This window comes from Misgurnus anguillicaudatus, chromosome 24 (genome assembly GCF_027580225.2).
Source record: "Misgurnus anguillicaudatus chromosome 24, ASM2758022v2, whole genome shotgun sequence".
In the NCBI taxonomy this organism is placed as follows: domain Eukaryota; kingdom Metazoa; phylum Chordata; class Actinopteri; order Cypriniformes; family Cobitidae; genus Misgurnus; species Misgurnus anguillicaudatus.
In genome coordinates, this window is record NC_073360.2 from 43548943 (window position 1) to 43568161 (window position 19219).

At 36.7% G+C, this 19219-nt stretch overlaps 1 protein-coding gene and 1 long non-coding RNA gene across 5 annotated transcripts in view; both read left to right on the forward strand.

Moving 5' to 3' along the window:
* Positions 1–17660, forward strand: part of LOC129437061 (uncharacterized) — a 234893-nt gene extending 217233 nt beyond the window's left edge. The window contains 3 exon segments of the mRNA XM_073863411.1: positions 8791–8904; positions 8990–9500; positions 14959–17660. Coding sequence (XP_073719512.1) covers positions 8791–8904; positions 8990–9500; positions 14959–16049 — 1716 coding nt within the window. The 3' untranslated portion in view covers positions 16050–17660.
* On the forward strand, positions 3908–7695 carry LOC129453531 (uncharacterized). Of its 4 annotated transcripts, XR_012367916.1 has the most exons (9): positions 3908–4390; positions 4768–4866; positions 4956–5010; positions 5111–5182; positions 5310–5390; positions 5898–5976; positions 6129–6192; positions 6592–6692; positions 7066–7695. It is a non-coding gene; the product is annotated as an uncharacterized lncRNA (long non-coding RNA). The 4 variants fall into 4 exon arrangements; XR_012367918.1 differs by lacking the exon at positions 3908–4390 and having other exon boundaries at positions 4568–4866; positions 5898–6048; XR_012367917.1 differs by lacking the exon at positions 3908–4390 and having other exon boundaries at positions 4569–4866; positions 5898–6039.
* Positions 17661–19219: the final 1559 nt, after the last annotated feature.

Genomic DNA, 19219 nt, shown 5'->3' on the forward strand with positions numbered 1-19219 from the left:
TGGCTGATTAGAAATTTGCATTAACGCGCAGTTGGACAGGTGTACCTAATAAAGTGGCCAGTGTGGGTATATTCATCATGTTTGAGAGCAAAACCCAGTAACACTGTCCTGATAATGTAAGTGGGTTCCTGCAAGTTCCTGTCTCATCTGTGAACTAACTGTGACCCTGAAGGATTGGGAGTGGCAGGGTTACTTCCTTTCAATGTTTTGATGTTCAATGCTTTCAAAGTTGAGTGCTTTGTTTTCCATTTAGGGGGCTGCCTGACCCCTAAAATGTGTATAAATGCAATGTAGGGCTGTAAGTCAGACTTGGTGACTGCAGCACCTGGACTCTATGCACTGATTTAAAGATAGCTTTTTGCAATAAAGACTACAGCTCGAGTTTTTCTAGAGAACACAAAAGCTTTCTCAAAATATCTTCTTTTGTGTTAATCAGAGAAAAGAAATTCATACAGGTTTAGAACAATATGAGGATGAGTAAATGATGACTGAATTTTCATTTTAAAGTGAACTATCCCTTTAATGGGCAGGATGGGTAATCGGGCATACCAATCATTTTCTTGGTGGGCCAACATACATTTAAACTAGGGGTGGGCCGATCCAATACTTTGGATCGGATATCGGGTCGATCCGGACCCTTTTTGCTGGATCGGATATCGGAATAATGTGGCCGATTCAAATTCTATACTGTGCGTTACTCGTTGTTGTTACTATCTTGCTATAGAAAAGTCAGACTATTATAACCATAAACACCATATAAGCACCATAAACATTTTAATACACTATTATTCAAAGTCTTCCTAATATATTCAGCTTTATGTGAAAAACAATTGCATGATATTTAAGGTCACAAAAACTCTGGTTGCTCTGGTGCTCACGGAGTTAATACACTGGAGTAGTGGTGAATAAAACACACCATACACACACAAGACACACACAAACACAATAACCGTATATATATTTATGTGTGTACACACACACACACACACACACACACACACACATTCTGGTTTCCATTTGGTCCCCACAACGTGATAATTACCAGGTACACACACACACACACACACACACACACACACACACACACACACACACACAAACAAACAAACACAATTCTAAATGGATCAAGAAAAATACTAGAATTGGATCGGGATCGGTATCGATCGATACTCAGAATTTAGGAATCGAAATCGGATTGGTAATGGAAAAAGTGGATCGGCTCACCCCTAATATAAACCAAAGTAACATAAACACCTGGTTGTATTTTGGCCATGACGTTCATTAAACATCTCATTCCAAGGTGGTTAATTCAACACTTGAACAAAACATCACACAAATGTTTTGGTCTGGTTTTGTTTTTGTTGTGAACAGACGTGATTTCCGTTTTTTACTATCTATAGACCCCTTCACAGTTTACGTCACAGGCGTTTCCCACTGCGTATGTCGGGGTCAGAAAAGTCATTACAGCAGATTGAGTTGCGTATTATTCGGTATCGTCAAACATGCTGACTTGCATCGTGGGCTTTGAAAATTGCACCAGGTCTACCGTTAAGTTTTTCGTGATTCCTGCAGAATCTCAAAAACAAAAAATACAACATCTGTGGCTGCAAGCAATTAAACATGCAGACTGGGACAATGCAAAGATCAAAGAGGCTTGTGTTTGTAGTGCTCACTTTTTTTTCAGGTAAGTCCTCATTTTTCAGCCCTGTTAGATCAAACTAGAAAGCCTAAATCGTATGAACAGTTTGACCCCGTGCTGCGTGCGCACCTGATAGTCATTCAATGTTTACAAACTTTGAAGGGATCTATAAAAAGCGTGCCAATTATGTATTTTACAATGTTTTTAAATGTCCTTTTTTGGTTTTTATTTAAGATGTGTTTTTAAAAGATTTTAAAATATTGTGCTGCAACGTTACCTTATTACAATGAAAATACAACATTGTGAAAAGTCCTACAATCTCCTTTATGACTTTAAAAGTTTGATGTTTTGTCTTTATTCTTCAGCAATTATTTTCCCACCCCTTTTTTCATTTAGTCATTATACAAAAGTTTGTGATGATTTCTTGCCATAATTGAGACGCCTAGTTGTTGGCTAATTCCATTGTAAAGCAGTGAGCGTCTTCTCTCTCCAGTACAGCAGGAGGCGCTGCAGCTCTTTAATCCGCAAATAAACTCACTAAAGAAAGAAAGAAAGAAAGAAGGAAAGAGCGCGCGATCCAGAGTCTGAAAGAACGGCAGCAGCAGTATATATTCCTGCTTTTAAGACAAACATTGCAAAAAGACTATCAGATCAAGTGTCAGTTTTTACTACCGAACTTTTAGCTATTATAATAGCTCTACAGTGGATTGAAGAAGTCCAACCAGAAAGAACTGTGATATGTAGTGACTCAATGGCTGCTCTCACTAGTCTAAAAAGTGGAAAATCAGAATCAAGGCAAGACTTAATATTTGAAATACTACAAAGTCTGTTTAGAATCAGGCAGTTAAGGATGGAGGTACATTTTCTTTGGGTGCCTGCTCATGTGGGTGTGGATGGTAATGAAGTAGTAGATTTGCTAGCAAAGAAAGCTTTAGATCATGCACAAATAGATATTAAGGTAGCTTTGAGTAAAACAGAATTCAAGAGCGTGATTTCATTTGAAGTAAATAAGAAATGGCAAAAGATGTGGAATAATGAAACTAAAGGAAGACATCTCTTTCAGATACAGGAGAATGTTGGAAATGGGAGGAAGTGGTATGGAAATAGAAAGAAGGATGTCATTATCTCAAGACTAAGAATTGGACATACAGCATTAAACTACCCAGCAAACATTGGTCCGACCGCAACGTCGTGTCCCTGGCCAAAAATAGTCGCAGTATGACGGCACAAATCGGTGAAAATATGTAACACAGAACAGTTCATAAAAATGCATTCAGATACATTTGTACATGTCTATAGTTCTATGGGGTTGCATGTTTAATTGTTACTTTGACTTTTACTACGCGTGCTTCAACATTATTAGGCTTGTTTGAGATGCAGCTTGCCTTGCCTGAAATTCAGACGAGAACAGACGGCTGCAGTAAGGGGAGGAGTGAAAAAAGAGCTTTTAAGTCAGACACTTCACCAAACTCGCAGTCCAGTCGACTACAAACGTCAGCATAGGCAGAGATCACGTTCGCGTATTTTATCGCGGATTAAATAGATGCAACTTAAATACCAATAAATTAATTTACATAAAGATGTTTATAAGGAGAATCGACGAAGGTGAACTGTTCGTTACTGGAAAAGGTTACTTAGTAAATGTTGTGATGAATAAATCAAGTGGTAATACAAATTCGTTTCTGTTGTGTGAAATATAAACAGCTCACAGTACAAATAAATCAACACCAATACAGAAGTTTAGAGGAATTCATAAAAAAAGTAAATGTCATAGTAAAGAACAACTGAATTAATATAAAAACTACTACAGGAATGAGAGTTTTTAGAATTAACAAGTCATCAGCTGACATAACTTGGCCAATGAGCATTAAGCTGTGTCGTCAGCAAGTCTTTTCCCATCGTGCTTTTCGTCAACGCAGTCGGTGGAGAGCAACTGCGCTCGGCTGTAGAATCCGATGAGCCCGCCTTTCCATCGCGAGAGTTATTTTGCACACGTCAGCGTGACATCAGAGCAAGTCGGACGTAAGTCGGACACTTTTCTAACCGACATGCATCTTGCGCGGATCACCGGTGATCGATTCTGCGCAGAATTTGCTCATCTCAAACAAGCCTATTTTATACCCTGTTGTGAATCGGTTGTAAGAGGACGTCACTAGGTGACGTCTTTTACACGTGCATTTATAGTCCATCATGACCCTTTATAAAAAATCATAAACCTTCTATAAAGTCATTGTGAAATATGCAAATGCTGTGCTTACACCTTGGTTAATACTGCAATAATTAATTTAAGTGCAAAAAGTAGGTTTTTAAGAGGTTGTGAATAGACGTCCACTGACGTCTTTTACACGTCTAGACTAGACTAGTAGGAAAAAAACAGGATAATCTTTATGAAATACACGATTTGTATACAAAGTAAATATATTAACTTTATCTTGTTTAAATAAATTATAATCACAAAGTGCCCAGTGTCATTATTCCAACCTGTTTTTATTATGGAATGTATGCATATAAATGTAAAACAGATACATATCCGGTCACCATTTAGGTCTGAGTTGGATGTAATTTCAAAAACTGTGCTATTAATTTAAGAAATATAGTGATAAATCTGGGGATATTACAAAATCCCGCGATAGGACAGATTATCTCGCGAGATAGTGGTGACGTCACGCGTTCTTCCGGAAGTTCACATTCAAACACGAGGAGCGATTACGAGGGAGTTTTGTCTATATATCATTCAAAATCTAGTGTTGGGTAAGTACATTGTGTATTATTTGATTAACGTGCTTAAGTTTTACTTGTTTGACACGAAGGCTCCGAAATAAACGTTGCCAGAATTGTCCACACTGAGTATTGCAATAATTAGCTAGAAGGCTAAAAGCTAACGTACTTTGAACTTATACATGGTATAAAGTAGGTTTAAGGATACAGTCAAAGTAACTTATTAATGTAGCCTCTTGAAAGTCTCTTTCAGAAAGTAAATTATCTGAAAAATAAAAGTTATTTGGCATTAATGGAATTACAATGATTTGATTTCATTGCACATGCAAAATATTAAATACTGTTTTGCATTAAAAGTTTAGCAGAAGTGTTTGTTTGATTAACTTCCTTTGCTTTTGTTTTGTACAAAGGAAAAGCAGAACCTCATCCAAATAAAAATAAACAAGCTGTTAAAGGCACTGTGTCCTACACAGACCCTCCAAAATATAACCACCCAAAACCCAAGTCAGGTAAATGTCTCAGTTTGAAAATACATTAACAAATTTGAGTTGTTATTGTGGAGTTAATATCATTAATTACAATTTCGTTTTATTTACAGTTGAAGGTCAACACAAACCAAATAAAGATGTGCATTCTACAAACAATAAAAAAAGGTATGGAAAACTGTAGATATGAATTTTTGTAGATATGACTTAAACAGTCTACACATTTGTTAATGTTCTAATGTGTCATATGTCCTTGTTTGTGCTAAAGATCAAGTTTTGTGTCCACCACACTTAGATGAGGCGTGCCCGACCCCTGACTTTGTCTACCCTACATTAAGTTGTAAGTTTTTGACTGCTTTTGCTTAATACTACGAAAAAACATGATTCTTTCAAAAATGACTTTTATATATTTTGATATGAAACTCAAAAATGTATATAAATTGTTTTGGTGTATTTTGTTTACACAGGCACACTTCATGACAGTAAACATCGGTATCACAATGGTGTGATTGATCTATACCCTAGAATAAGCTGTGACACTATGAGACGTACGTGCTACTGATGCTTTTTTTTTGGTGCATTCCCACACTATACAAACACATTGCTTGGCTCCTAAGTGTATACACTTTTGCCTTTATAATGTCATTCTCATTTTTAGGTAAAAATGTATTCCATGAGTCAGGGTTTTGCCTGAATGTCAACATAATATCCAAAAACTTTGATATAAAAAGTGATTTATTTTAATATTTTACACTACTATGTATTTTTTAAAATACATTGTGCATGTGTATGTTTATTGTACTTAATGAAATTACATGCAAGGTGTCATGCAAGATTTTACATTAGTGACAACAAAGCTAAGAGTATAAACATATTTACATTTCTCTGAATCTGAGTTAATAGTTACAAATACAGAGCTTATAATATCTGTCATTGCTCAACCACAAAGACCTAAAAGTACAGCCAGCTAATTTCATAACTAATGCAGTATTACACTGTGAAGTGATTTACTGTTAATATTTTACACTACCATATAATTAACTCTATTTGTACAGGTGAGGTAACACAACGAAAAAATTACCGGATGGAGACTACCTGATTCTTCACCTATGGCCTCAGCTTCAAATGCAACATGTAAGAAATGCTATATGACTGTGTATTGTGCATTATGAATACATCAAATATGTTGATAACAAGGTGATCTGCGTAAGTTGTGACATAAAGAATATGTATATATATTTCCATCTATCTTTCTATTACATTATTTCAATTGTTTTCACATTTAGGTCCAGCAACTGTCTGAGTTGGTGGATATTCTGTCAGAGACTGCGTGAACAACGTTATAAACAGGTATGTATTTCTCTTGATTTGTGTAATCCTGCATAATATTTAAGGAATATATATTGATTACCACCATAATTAACCCAGCTATTTATATTACTTCAATTCAGGATTTAATCCGTCACACATCACTTGTTGAGAAGTTTTAATGTTCGTAATGACTTAAACAGTCAGCCATACTGAAAACAAGAAATTTCAGTGTAAGCCATTACTTGTCACCCAAAGTTAGGGATGAGGATATAGTTCATAGCACTTGTTACATGGTAGATGAAACAAGTGAAGTTGTGAAGTGTTAACACATAGTGTATGTTTAAACATTGTATGCAATTGCTCATTACTGTTAATTGTGATTTATTGACCTTTTAGGTTATTTGTCTAAGGTGAAGTAATCTTACATTTCTTTCACAGAATGATGTCAAATTGTCTTATGGCAAAGTTCAATATGAGGGGTGGTGGACATCTGGAAAAGAAGTCTTTTAAAGGCACACCTTTGTATTATGTTATTCAAGGTAATTTGGGGAATGTTGATCTAAAAAAACTTGTTCTTGTATATTGATTGTAATTTTATTGTTATGCTTGATCTATTCAGGGGACATCACAGCTCACCTGTCTTTATCAGAAATATCCTGTTCATTTTTTGACACACCTAGTTAAGGGTCTTTCTCAAGGGCACCACAGTGGTACTTTAGAGGGAGGGGACAAATGCTGTATCCCCCACAACTGATCTAACACTTATTTAAAGCAGAGCATATTTTGTACAATAATATTAATATATCATTTTAGCTGTAGACCATAAAGATTTTGAAAGTAAGTGCATGTCATTTACCTCAAATTTTAATTGTATTTATTTTAAAAAGAAACATATTCTTCTCTTCCTTCAAGATGCTGTGAAGAGGTGGAGCCCAAATGCCACAGACTCGGAAATAGATGCAGCTATGGCAGACCACCTCAAGCACGCTCCAGGAAGAGCTGGGGGTGGTGGATACAAAAAAGCCAAACAGCTGTGATGTGTTAAAGAGAGAGTTCACCAGAAAAGGAAAATTGTTATAATTTTCTTATCCACATGTTTCAAACCTGTATACCTTTCTATTTTCTGCTGAACACAAAGATTGAAGAATGTTTGTAACTTCACAACCAATTAACTGTCAATATTTTTTTTACAATTGTAGTAATGGGTTGTGGGATCTGCTTTGTTGAAAACATTCTTTCAAATATCTTTGTGTTCAGCAGAACATAGAAGGGTATACAGGTTTGAAACATGAGAGGGAATAAATGACTAAATATTAATTTTTGGGTGAACTATCCCTTTATAGAAAGTGTTTTGAAGTTGTTATTATAGTTAAATGGTTAAAAAAATAAAAAGTGCTAAATCAGAACATGCTTCTTTTTTGGTTATGGCCACAAATAATGTATTCTTTAATGTGTTTGTGAAGTACACGTGGTTAAAACGTTTTATGGACGTTCAGGTCTGACTGGACCAATTTTGAACTGATTTTGAACCTTTGTGAATATGTGTTAAACCTCAATACAATTGATTGCCTTTCACGATGTTACACAATGGGTGTATATTCATTTTATATGCATACATTTAAACTATGCAGCAACACATTTAAACATCCAGAAGACGGCACATTTAGACGTCCAGGGACGGGCAGAAAAGACGTGTAATTCACGGCCAAATGACGTCAAAGACGTCCGCTCAACTTTAATTTAGGGTATTTTTCAACCGCGATGGGACGTGACGAAGGGTCGTCTTTTCAACGGTCATAAAACGTCCGCATGTTTGCTATATGAGGGCTTAAAACATATATTTAAACTATGCAGGAACACATTTAAACATCCAAAATACGGCGCATTTAGACGTCCAGGGACGTGCAGAAAAGACGTGTAATTCACGGCCAGATGACGTCAAAGACGTCGGCTCAACTTTCATTTTGGATATATTTTTCAACGCGGACGGGACGTGACGAACGGACGTCTTTTCAACGGTCATCACACGTCCAAATGTTTGTTGGGTATAGTCTATTTAAAATAGGTAAACATGAATCGGGAGAATGTGACAAGTGTGGAGAATTAGAAACAGTAATACATATTATTAAGGAGTGTTCTGCATATGAAAGGGAGAGATTTCAATTAATACAAGAATTACGATGTATGGGAGTTGAACATTTTTCTTTAAAAGTATTGTTAGGAAATGAGGGTAGGCAATCAAGAATTCAAGAAGTGTTATTTAAATATTTGAAAAACATAGGAATAATAAACAGAATTTAGGTTTTAAATAATTTTTTTTTTATTTTTTTTTTTTTTATTATTATTATTATTATTATTATTTATTTTTTTTGCATTTCTTCCAAATCTATGCTCACTCCACACTCCAGATCAGTAGGTGGCGGTAATGCACCTTTTTCGTTGGTTTGCCAAACCGCCATAAAACACCAGAAGAAGAAGAAGAAGAAGAAGAAAGAGCGCGCGTGTGATGTGTTTGTGTATCCTCAGTGTTTTTCTCTCTTGCGTGTTTCATTTAGTTTAAACAGAGTCTTGTCTCTGTGTATTTTAGTGTTGAGACGTTGATGTTGAGATGTGCTGTAAATCAGTAGGAACTAATCTGTCCGTGCTGGAAATATTGATGATTTCATCACAGAAATCTCTCAGCTGAAGAAAGAGGTGGCGTTACTGGAGACAAAGCTGAGGTCAAGAGGAGATTTAGCAATTAATCGAGAGGTTTGTAACGCTTAAACATCATTTATCTAATCAGACAACATCAAATCATTTCTAATCTTACTGTCTGTGTGTGTTGTGTTGTCAGGATGTGGATTGTTGTGAATCTTCAGTGTATGTGACTGATGATGGGAGTCTGGATTCAGTGTGGATGAGCAGAGATCAGAGCCGCACACCACAGACACTGCTGGACTCTAAACTCTCTGAAGAGAAATCCAGACACACACAGGACTCTGATCTCAGTCTGACTTTACTCTGTTATACTGAGTCAAAGCTCACAGACACTCAGGACACTACAGTGTGTGACAGTAAACAGAGCTTACAGGAGGATCAAACCTCCACAGAGTCTCTGGATTCTGTCTGTAACGCTGGAGAACAGCAGCAGATCCTGCAGACCAAACTGAAGATGTGTTCAGTTAAACTCATCGACTGCACGAACCTCATGATGAAGATTGAAACTGAGCACACAGAAATCAAATCTGAACCCACGGAAATCAAATCTGAACCCACAGAAATCAAATCTGAACCCACAGAAATCAAATCTGAACCCACAGAAGAGGAAGATCGCACTGATGAAGATGATGATTTTATTCCATCACGTATGACTCCTTATATGTTTTTTACACTTTTAACTCTCACGTACGCACCTGTTTTGGGTTTTCAGTCACAAACTCACTAATCAAAAGACCCAAAAATGTAAATTTTAAAGAAGTTAAAGGCTATATTTAATAAGCTACTTATTGAAGAACATTGGCTTAGTTCACCCCAAAATGAAAATTTTATCATAAATCACTTCTGCGTGGTCCTAAATCCCAAAGTGTTTCGATTCTCTTCAGAACACATTTTTAGATATTTTTGATGAAAACTGGTAGCCCAGTAAACACAGAACGTTCCCATATGGTATTTGGTCATTTTTTTGGGAACCAAAACCTCCCTGCTAAAAAACGATACAAATCATCACATAAATTCTATTTGATGTAATAGTTTTAATGGGATTTTTATTGGTTGTAATTTCTTTTCTCTCTTTCGTCATTTAGTAACTTAAATATTACAGAACAAATATATATATTTTAGTGGTTTTTGATGGATTTGAACATCTATATGAGAGAATATAATATAAAAAAAGCTTTTGATTGATGTAAAACGGAGATAGCTAACGTTAATGTTAGGCGGCTACCATGTACGTAGCCAGCTACCTCTGTCATTTTTTATATTAAAAAATAAAATTTGAAGTTCTCTGAATGACTAATTCGTTTTTCAAAACGAATCCGCATATGTACCTAAGTTTAGGCAGTTTACTGTATAGTTTAGTGTAAAATGACGAAGATTGGCTTAAGCTGCGATGGCGCGGGTACAGAATTTGCAGTGTTGCCAGATCCCATTGTTAAAAATTTCTTTAGATGTAGTTTTTTAGCAATTAATGTGACACTTTGACATTAACTATAAGATGATTGTTAGGTGTAGGTTAGTATTAGCGATTTCTCTGATTTATTTCTGAAATACAAGGTTTGGACGAAATTTGTTTTTTAAGGACAATTATTTATGCTTGTTTTTTGTACTAATATCTGGCAACATGGATACTGAAAGGTATCAAATAAGACGCATCATTCAGCGCGCGCAGATTATTGCTGATATACTACATTCGGTAAGATAAAAGCATAAATCATCATAATTGTGTCTGTAAGAGTATCAACAACACTATCGAAAAACAGACAATCGAAAATACTCTGGTACAAAGATGTAGAAGAATTGGGATTAAATAAAATATGCCAAATATGTTAGAACAGGTAGCGTAAAAGCTAATCTCAACAAAACATAAGCATTAATAATTCTGTTATTTCATTTAATTTAGAAGTTAACCTTTAACAAACTCATGCTGAAAACAATAAGAGCACTAAACGAGTTCTTGTTTAAAATCTTGTAACGTTTTTGTTATATAATATTGCTTATTAAAATGATTACAAAAATAAACATTGTTGCATGTAAAAGTAATAAATAATCCAGCAGTCCCAGTCCATCCCCCAAAACAGAGAGTGTGTACCCAAAGTGTAAAAGGGTTAAGACAGAATATTTTAGATCCCAGGTAAAAAATAAAGTGTGCTTCAATGTACTTAAATATTAGCAAGTAGCCTACATTTGTAAGTTATGTAAAGTTTTGCTACAAATATACTAATTAAAAGTAAAGTCATACTTGAGCAGTACTTCAGTTTACCTGAAAAAGTAAGAATACCAGTACCAACTAGATTTTTATTGAAATAAATGATGACTCAAAATAATAACACTTAGATGTCCTTAACTTAATTTTAAGAAGTACCAAAAACAAATGTGATATATAAACCACAAAAACAAGTGCACGAAAATAATAAATTTTGTAAGTGTACTTAAAAAGTGTATTTTATTTATGTGCACTTTTTTCACCTGGGATAGCATTTGTTAACTCTTAACACCCCACCCTGGACCTCATTAAATTTCAAACCCTGGCTACGGCCATGGCGGCTACTGCTGTGGTAAGATTTGTTAAAGTGAATTAAATGTTTTATTTGTCTCTCTTTACCTCCGAGACTTTATTCTTTTATCTCTTTTTTCATTTAGTAACGTTAACTTAAATATGTGTGGACAAAAGATCTGTTGCATAGGACTTGATGTTGATATCCCTTAATCAATGCATACTTGAGGAACCGATGAGACTCTTTGGGATGGTCTATTGCAGGGTTCCCCAAATCTTACCCTACAGCAGTGGTCTTCACTATTTTTTTCATGAGAGCCACACTGACAGGTCAGGGTCAATAGGAGAGCCGCCTTTACCACAAAGTATCAAAAGTTACATCCAATCATAAAAAAAAGCATGTCTACTTATCAATCTGTCAATCTGTTGCAATGTAATAAATACAAGGGCAAATCATTCTTTATCATTAACAGTCAAATTTATGACTGAGACAATATGATTTCCCTTAATGACAAAAACAGGATTTTAATGCTAAGCATTCTTATAATATGCTTATGCAGTGCCCCCCAAACCACCAGGGGGCCACCTTTCTCGTTATTTCATGTGGCGCTGCACAGAACGGTTGGCGAATGGCGAGTGATCATTACTGTGCGCGAGAGCAATTCGAAAGCATAACAAGCAGTCCTATCTCACGGTACTTTGATGGCATATGACGATCGCTCTGTGCAAGCGCTGCATGCGGTTGAACACGCTTCTCGACGTGCATCTTGATCTAATAGGTAGGTTTTCTAACAAAGTTAGCATCCGGAGCAGAAAAGACAGAAAAAGCGCATGCCTGCATGATCATATCACTGCATTATTTACTGCCATGCGAGCCACAAATTAAAGCTTGCCGAGCCGCATGCGGCTCGCAAGCCGCGCAATGAAGAACACTGCCCTACAGGGCCGAAGCACTGCAGAGTTTAGCTCCAACCCTGATCAAACACACCTGAGCAAGCTAATCAAGGTCTTCGTGATCACTATAAAATCACAGGTTGGTAAGTTTGATTAGGGTTGGACCTAAACTCTGTAGTGCTCCAGCCCTCCAGGGTAAGATTTGGGGAACCCTGGTCTATTGAATGATGGTGCCCTCTGCCAAACTTCTCCTCTGTCCTTCCTCCCTTCTGAGGTTGCTCCTTTCTCATAACTCAGTGCATAAACCCTTGAAATGACCTAACCTCAATCTCTAATGCCACAATCTCACCACAACCCTACCATACACCCCAAACCGTTTGACTAAGGCCAGAAGCACTACTGTCGTCGTTAATGCAGATTCAGTGGTAAACTATCTACCGCATTTACCCAACAACACCGGTCTATTGTTCTTAATGTTGATTTTCCTTAATACTTACCTGAGTCACCGTTAAGACTCTGTGGGATGGTCAATTGAGTGATGGCACCCTTTGGGTTGTCAAGTGGGCGCCCTCCTTCCTGGGTGTTTAAAATATATTTTAATGATTTGACTCGTCTTATAAAGAGAATATAATGTAAAGGAGAAGCTTTTGATATTGTTTGATTTAAAAACAGATTGGTGACTGCAGTGGTAAGATCTGTAAAGTTTTTATTTATCTTTCAATAAATACTGTCCTCTAAGTCCTCTATATCGTGTTGAAGTCATTATTTATATATTTTATAAAATACAATGTTATCTAAACAAAATATGTAATGCTTATGTATTTTTATATTTAAAATAATCTCCAGTTCATGTTGTCTGAACAATAAGCACTGTTTAACACATCATTTTTAGTCTGATATTTACATTCAGGCATATCACAATATAGAGGTTAGAGGAAGGTTATCAGAACGTTAAGGCAATGTTAGCAGATCGTTTGCGGAATGTTTTTTTAACGTTCCACAAGTTTAGGGGAACGTTACCTAAACCCAGAGGGAACATTCTATTGACATCAAGAACTTTCCTGGGGAACCAGCAGGGAACGTTAGGGTATCTGTTCTGGAAACGTTCTGGGAACTAAGTGCTAATGTTCCCAGATCGTTCTGGAAACCCAAAATTGTTAGCTGGGAGGTTTCTGTCTGTCCCATTGACTCTAGTTAGTTTTACAATGGAGGTGGGCGATATATAGTTTATACGATAATATCCGAAATTTGGATATTGAATTTCATAATTTGTACAATCTGACCACCCAAACATGAAAAGAGCTGAAGGGAGTTAAAAAGAAAACAAATAACGCACACTATACCCTTCTAAACAATTATATGTAGCGATTTTAATAATGTAGGGGTTTGACTGTATTTTATGTTGGATTTCTTTGTACAAAATCACGATCGGACCTCAATTGCACGAGAGTAAGCTGCTACAAATTTCCAATACAACTATGGAGTTCTTACCTGTTATGATGTACATTATTTTTTTATGTAGAATAGGGATGTAACGATATTTCACGATACACACCATTCGCCATATAAGTGAATGAGAAGGACTGGCGTTTCATATGCACGCAAAATCGGAATTTGGCGTATCTATTGCACGATAATCACACTGCGTGTCATTTTTACGCTTAATGGCCTAATATCTTGATAACATAAGTACAGTGATTACAAATGAAATGTCAAAAAAACTCGTAATATGTTAAATTAAAAGTTAAATCATGTCTTCTCGCAGCCCTGCGCTGAGTCCGCGTATATGCGCAGGTTGACATCATACGCGTGATGACCTTGCACCTTAAATTACCCTAAATTTATGGTCATAAAGATAAAATTAAAACAAAATTTGAAACTGTAAATTGTTTATTTTTATTTATGTAAATTCACAATAAGGAGAAAATATTGTGGTTATTTAAAATCATTAAAAACATGACGTGCTTTCTGCTGCTTTGGTTTTCCAGCACGTCACAAAAAAGAACAGAAATTCAAATACTTTTTTATTCGTTTTGTCACTCTAATAATTATTTAAGTGTAACATATTTTGTGTAGGCTTATTTATTTTATTATTATTTTTCAAAACAGAGACGTAATCATCATTGGAGGTAGGGTTAGGATGAAAACAGCGGCTCTGGCTAAATGAGATACAAATACATCCTAAATCCTATGAAATGTTGTTTAGAGTTGGGTTTGGATGAAGGATTAGGATAAAAACAGTACTCATCCGGAGAGATTTCGTTTGCTGTATCCCTTCTATCCACAACTGCAGGCGTGGCGGCAAAGTTTTAGGCGTGGCGGGCCGCCACGGTAGAATGTATATAGCGGAAACACTGTAATCTCATTCTAGAAGTGTCACCATATAATGCAAAAAGGATTGTGAAAGTCTCTGAAAATAAAAATAATAATAAAAAATATTGCTCCATTTGAAGACAACTTCAAAATAGTGGAATACTCACAAATAATCATGCATTACATTTATGTTAAAATATTTAAAAATAATAATACAAAATAGCTGGATATGTTTACAATGTTGGTTTATTTTATGTGCAATGACCCAGCTGTAATAATAGGACTGACATTTGTCTTCTGTCTATATGTGTGAATCTAGAAAAAGATACAGAATCTCAATTCTTCATCCTTCTTTGTGTAAATAAGAGTGAAAAGACAATTTAATTGTTTCATGTTTCTTTCAGATGTGAAGAGTGATTCATGTTTGGATATAGAAATAACGTCCTCAACATCAAAAGAGCGACTGACAGCACAAACTCTTTCCTGCATCACCTGTGGAAAGACATTCAGCTCACAGAGACTTTTAGAGAGACATGAGAGAAAACACACAGAACAGAAACTCTTCACCAGATCTAAGATCAGATTTACTACCTTACAAGAGAAGAAACTTCATTCAGAAGACCACAGAGAGAAAAAGAAGAAGAAGAAGAAGTTGTTTCACTGTGAGCAGTGTGGGAAGATTTGTGCCTCTTCCTCTAATCTAAATGTTCACATGAGGACACACAGTGATGAAAAGCCTTTCAACTGCAATGAATGTGGAAAATACTTCACAACCAAAGAAAATCTTAAAGTTCATCAGAGAGTTCACACTGGAGAAAAACCTTACGAGTGTCCTCACTGTGAGAAGAGATTTAGCTGTAAATATAATCTGAAGACACATGTGTTTTTACACACCAATGAGAGACCGTATCAGTGCAGTGAATGTGACAAAACCTTTAGGGATTCAGGTTCATTAAAATCACACCAGAATACTCATAAAGAGAAACTCTATCGGTGTTCACACTGTGATAAACGTTTCTGTTATAAATATCAGCTGATAATCCATCAGAGAGTTCACACTGGAGAGAAACCTTACGTATGCGCTCACTGTGGAAAGAGCTTCACTAATTCAACTCATTTCAAAGTTCATGAGAGAGTTCATACTGGAGAGAAACCTTATCACTGTAGTGTCTGTGGGAAGAGTTTTAGTCTAAAGCAGAATTTACTAAATCATAAGAGAATTCATACAGGTGAAAAACCTTTCAAATGCTCTCAGTGTGACAAGACTTTTGGTTATTCAAGTAATTTAAAATACCATCAGAGAGTTCATACTGGAGAGAAACCTCATCACTGTAGTGTCTGTGGGAAGAGTTTTAGGGTAAATGCTACCTTAATAAGGCACCAGAGACTTCACACAGGTGAAAAACCTTTCAAATGCTCTCAGTGTGACAAGACGTTTGCTCAGTCAGGTTCCTTACAAGCCCATCAGAGAGTTCATACTGGAGAGAAACCTTAAAGCCGAAGGTTTACTAGGGAGGTCTGCATGATGTCATTTTCTCAACAGCGCATGCTTGAGAAAATATTGAGACAGGACACCCCACTACAAACAATTGCACAAAGGCAATAGACAGCATTTGCGCACACACTATTGTTTTTTCTTCAGAAAACAGAAAGCTGTGGAGCATTTTCGTCACTCTAATGTTTGATTCCTGGTGTTTGTTTTCTTCTTGTTTCTTCTAAACTTTGTTTGCCATGGTGGATTGGCTACTTTTCTTCACCTATCCTACATTTTTTATGGCGCTTTTCCGTTGCATAGTACCTAGCGGTATGGTTTGGGTCGGGTCAGCTTACTTTTGGGAGCTTTTCCACTGGGTGAAGTACGTAGTACACAATACTTTTTAGATCACTGATTGGTCTGAGAGAATCGTAACTATCAGCATCATTGCTATAATGTAAGAGATTAGCTTTACCTTAGTGCTTGCGCTGTCTCATGTGCCATCTGTGCTATGCTATAAGTTCTCAAACTCCCTTTAGCAATGAAAAACATCTACAGGTTGAGATTCAAGAACACCATAACAGTGTTTTTCCAGACTTGCAGTTTATGGCGGCACATTCACGACGCGCACGTATGCTTAAATGCAATTTATGAGGCTTAGCGGAGCGTGTTAACTGACGCCACAGGTGTTTGTACAGAAACTGTCATGTGAGACAGAGGTAGTGATAAACGCGATGTGCAAACATCTTTTTTGGTGGTCAATTTTAATTTTGTGGCAGACTGAGAAATAAATGAATGTATGGGAATGTACAACAATGCTCTCACTTGTATGATGTCACAGCAGTAGGCAGCGCAAATATAACGACACGGCTATAATCCCTCCCCCTCTGAAGTAATACTTACTCGATGGAAAAGCTAACCAAGCCAAAGTGAAGTGAGCTGACCCGACCTGACTCGCAAATCAGTGCGGCTCTGATGGCCTGGTAGAGTAATAATTTGAATGAGAAATCATTTGTATTGTGTACATGCCGAACACAGGTAGCCGTGGGGAGTATGCTTTGAAAACTGTCCGCGAGCCGGACACGGAAGAATAAAGTATACCCGACCCTTAAGGCTGCTCTCTGTGGACTAAGCTTCTCTAATCCATTTCAATTCAAAGATCATCAGAGAGTTCACACTGGAGAGAAACCAGAACACAGTAGTGTCTGTTGGAAGAGTTAATCAACAGTAAAACTTCTCCATTAGAGTCTGACAGCAGCAGCCTCCAAATCAGCCTCGCCCTCGGTCCCCTCTATCTTATTTGGGGTGTGCCCACTTTTCTTGCATTTTTCAAATATTGCCTGTGGGTGGAGTCAGGCTCTGACCTGGGGCCGGTTGCACCAGCCAGATGTTAAAAAGTTGAGTGTAAGTCCTACTTCGGGCTTTGCTACGTCCAACATTGTGAAACTACGACCAGACGCAGCTACGCTCAGCGTAAATGATGTGTGCCACCGCGTATGATATTTAGATGCCATGGCTCTAAAAGACTAACTTTTTCACTAGGAGCACAGTGGCCCCCATCTGCAATTTAGGGGCACACACTGTTAAAGGAATAGTCTACTCATTTTCAATATTAAAATGTTATTACCTTAACTAAGAATTGTTGATACTTCCCTCTATCATCTGTGTGCGTGCACGTAGGCGCTGGAGATGAGTAGTTATACGAGCAAGTTTGGTGGTGCAGAAAAAACGTGGCGCTTTTCTGGGCGGATTTAAAAGAGGAGCTACATTTTATGGCGTAATAGCACTTTTGTGAGTACTTCGACTCGGCGCAGTAATACCCTACCTCTACCATTGTGAGAGGGAGAAGGGGAGCAGACTTTTCAGGCGAGTCGGAGTGCTCCCAAAAGTGCTTTTACGCCATAGAATAAAATGTGGTTCCTCTTTTGAATCCGCTTAGAAAAGCGCTACGTTTTTTTTGTACCACCAAACTTGCTCGTACAACTACTCGTCTTAAATAGAAAAAACGTTGATGTGTTTGGTCACTTCTAACTTTATCTCTAAATGGTACCATTGAATGAATGGGGCTAAGCTAAATGCTATCGAAGCGTCGCAGCGCGCTCCAGCGCTTACTTGCACGCACACAGATGATAGAGGGATGTATCAACAATTCTTAGTTAAGGTAATAACATATTTTAATATTGAAAATGAGTAGACTATTCCTTTAATCAACATGCTAACCAAATATTCACATTTTCTACTAACTTCCACTGTATTACTAATAAATACTTTAATGATAGATGCAGAAAGTACAATGTGCTGTTTCAAATTCAGTGTAACATCACAAAAAATGTGCGACTGCATGTAAAATTCAGTGGCACACTCAAGTTTTGGTTGCAAAATGCCACCATTTGGTGGCAGTCTGGAGCCCTGATGATGCTGTTTGCGTTTACTATGGCAAAAATTTACACTTAGTGCCACCAGCTAATAGACGACATATGAGAGCTTTCCCCATGTTTACCAGTGCACTCTAGCTCAAGATGCGTGCGCGTAGACTCATCAAACAGATTATAACAGCTCTAGTTTCAAACTTTTCAAAAATTAAATCAATAAGTAAGTTAGATTCTCAGACGTGCGCTACGGCTAGATGGTGCAACAGGTGTAAATTCTACGGCTAACATAAAGCGCATTTTATGTCCAGAGTAGTCATATGGCCGGGTTTACGCCCAGCTGGTGCAACCGGCCCCAGGGGTTTAGTAACCCTTTAATAGTAAAATAAGAACAAATACTCAAATGATGAGCAATATTGCAGATAAATACAAACACACAAATAAAATAAAACTGTGCTGCTCATGTTTTCAGATTAATCTAACAGTTCTGTATTTTGGAGGTAAAGTGCCAAGCTGGTAAAGAGTGTATGTGTCTGGGAGCAAACGTACTGTTCATAACTATATACGATAGTGTTAATTCATGTTGTTTCTTATATTTTATTTACACATTTTTTTTTTATCTTTTATAAGCTATTTTGTTTTGTGTCAAGATTGTTTATTTTATATTTTGTTTGTTATGTGATTTTACAAATTGGTTTCAAAGTTTTATTGGACCACAATGTCATTAATTGTTGGAACTGTTCAGATTATTCAGTAAATTCTTTATATTTACAATGATTATGTTTTCTGACTTCTGCTATAGGCCTATTCTCTGGACTGATA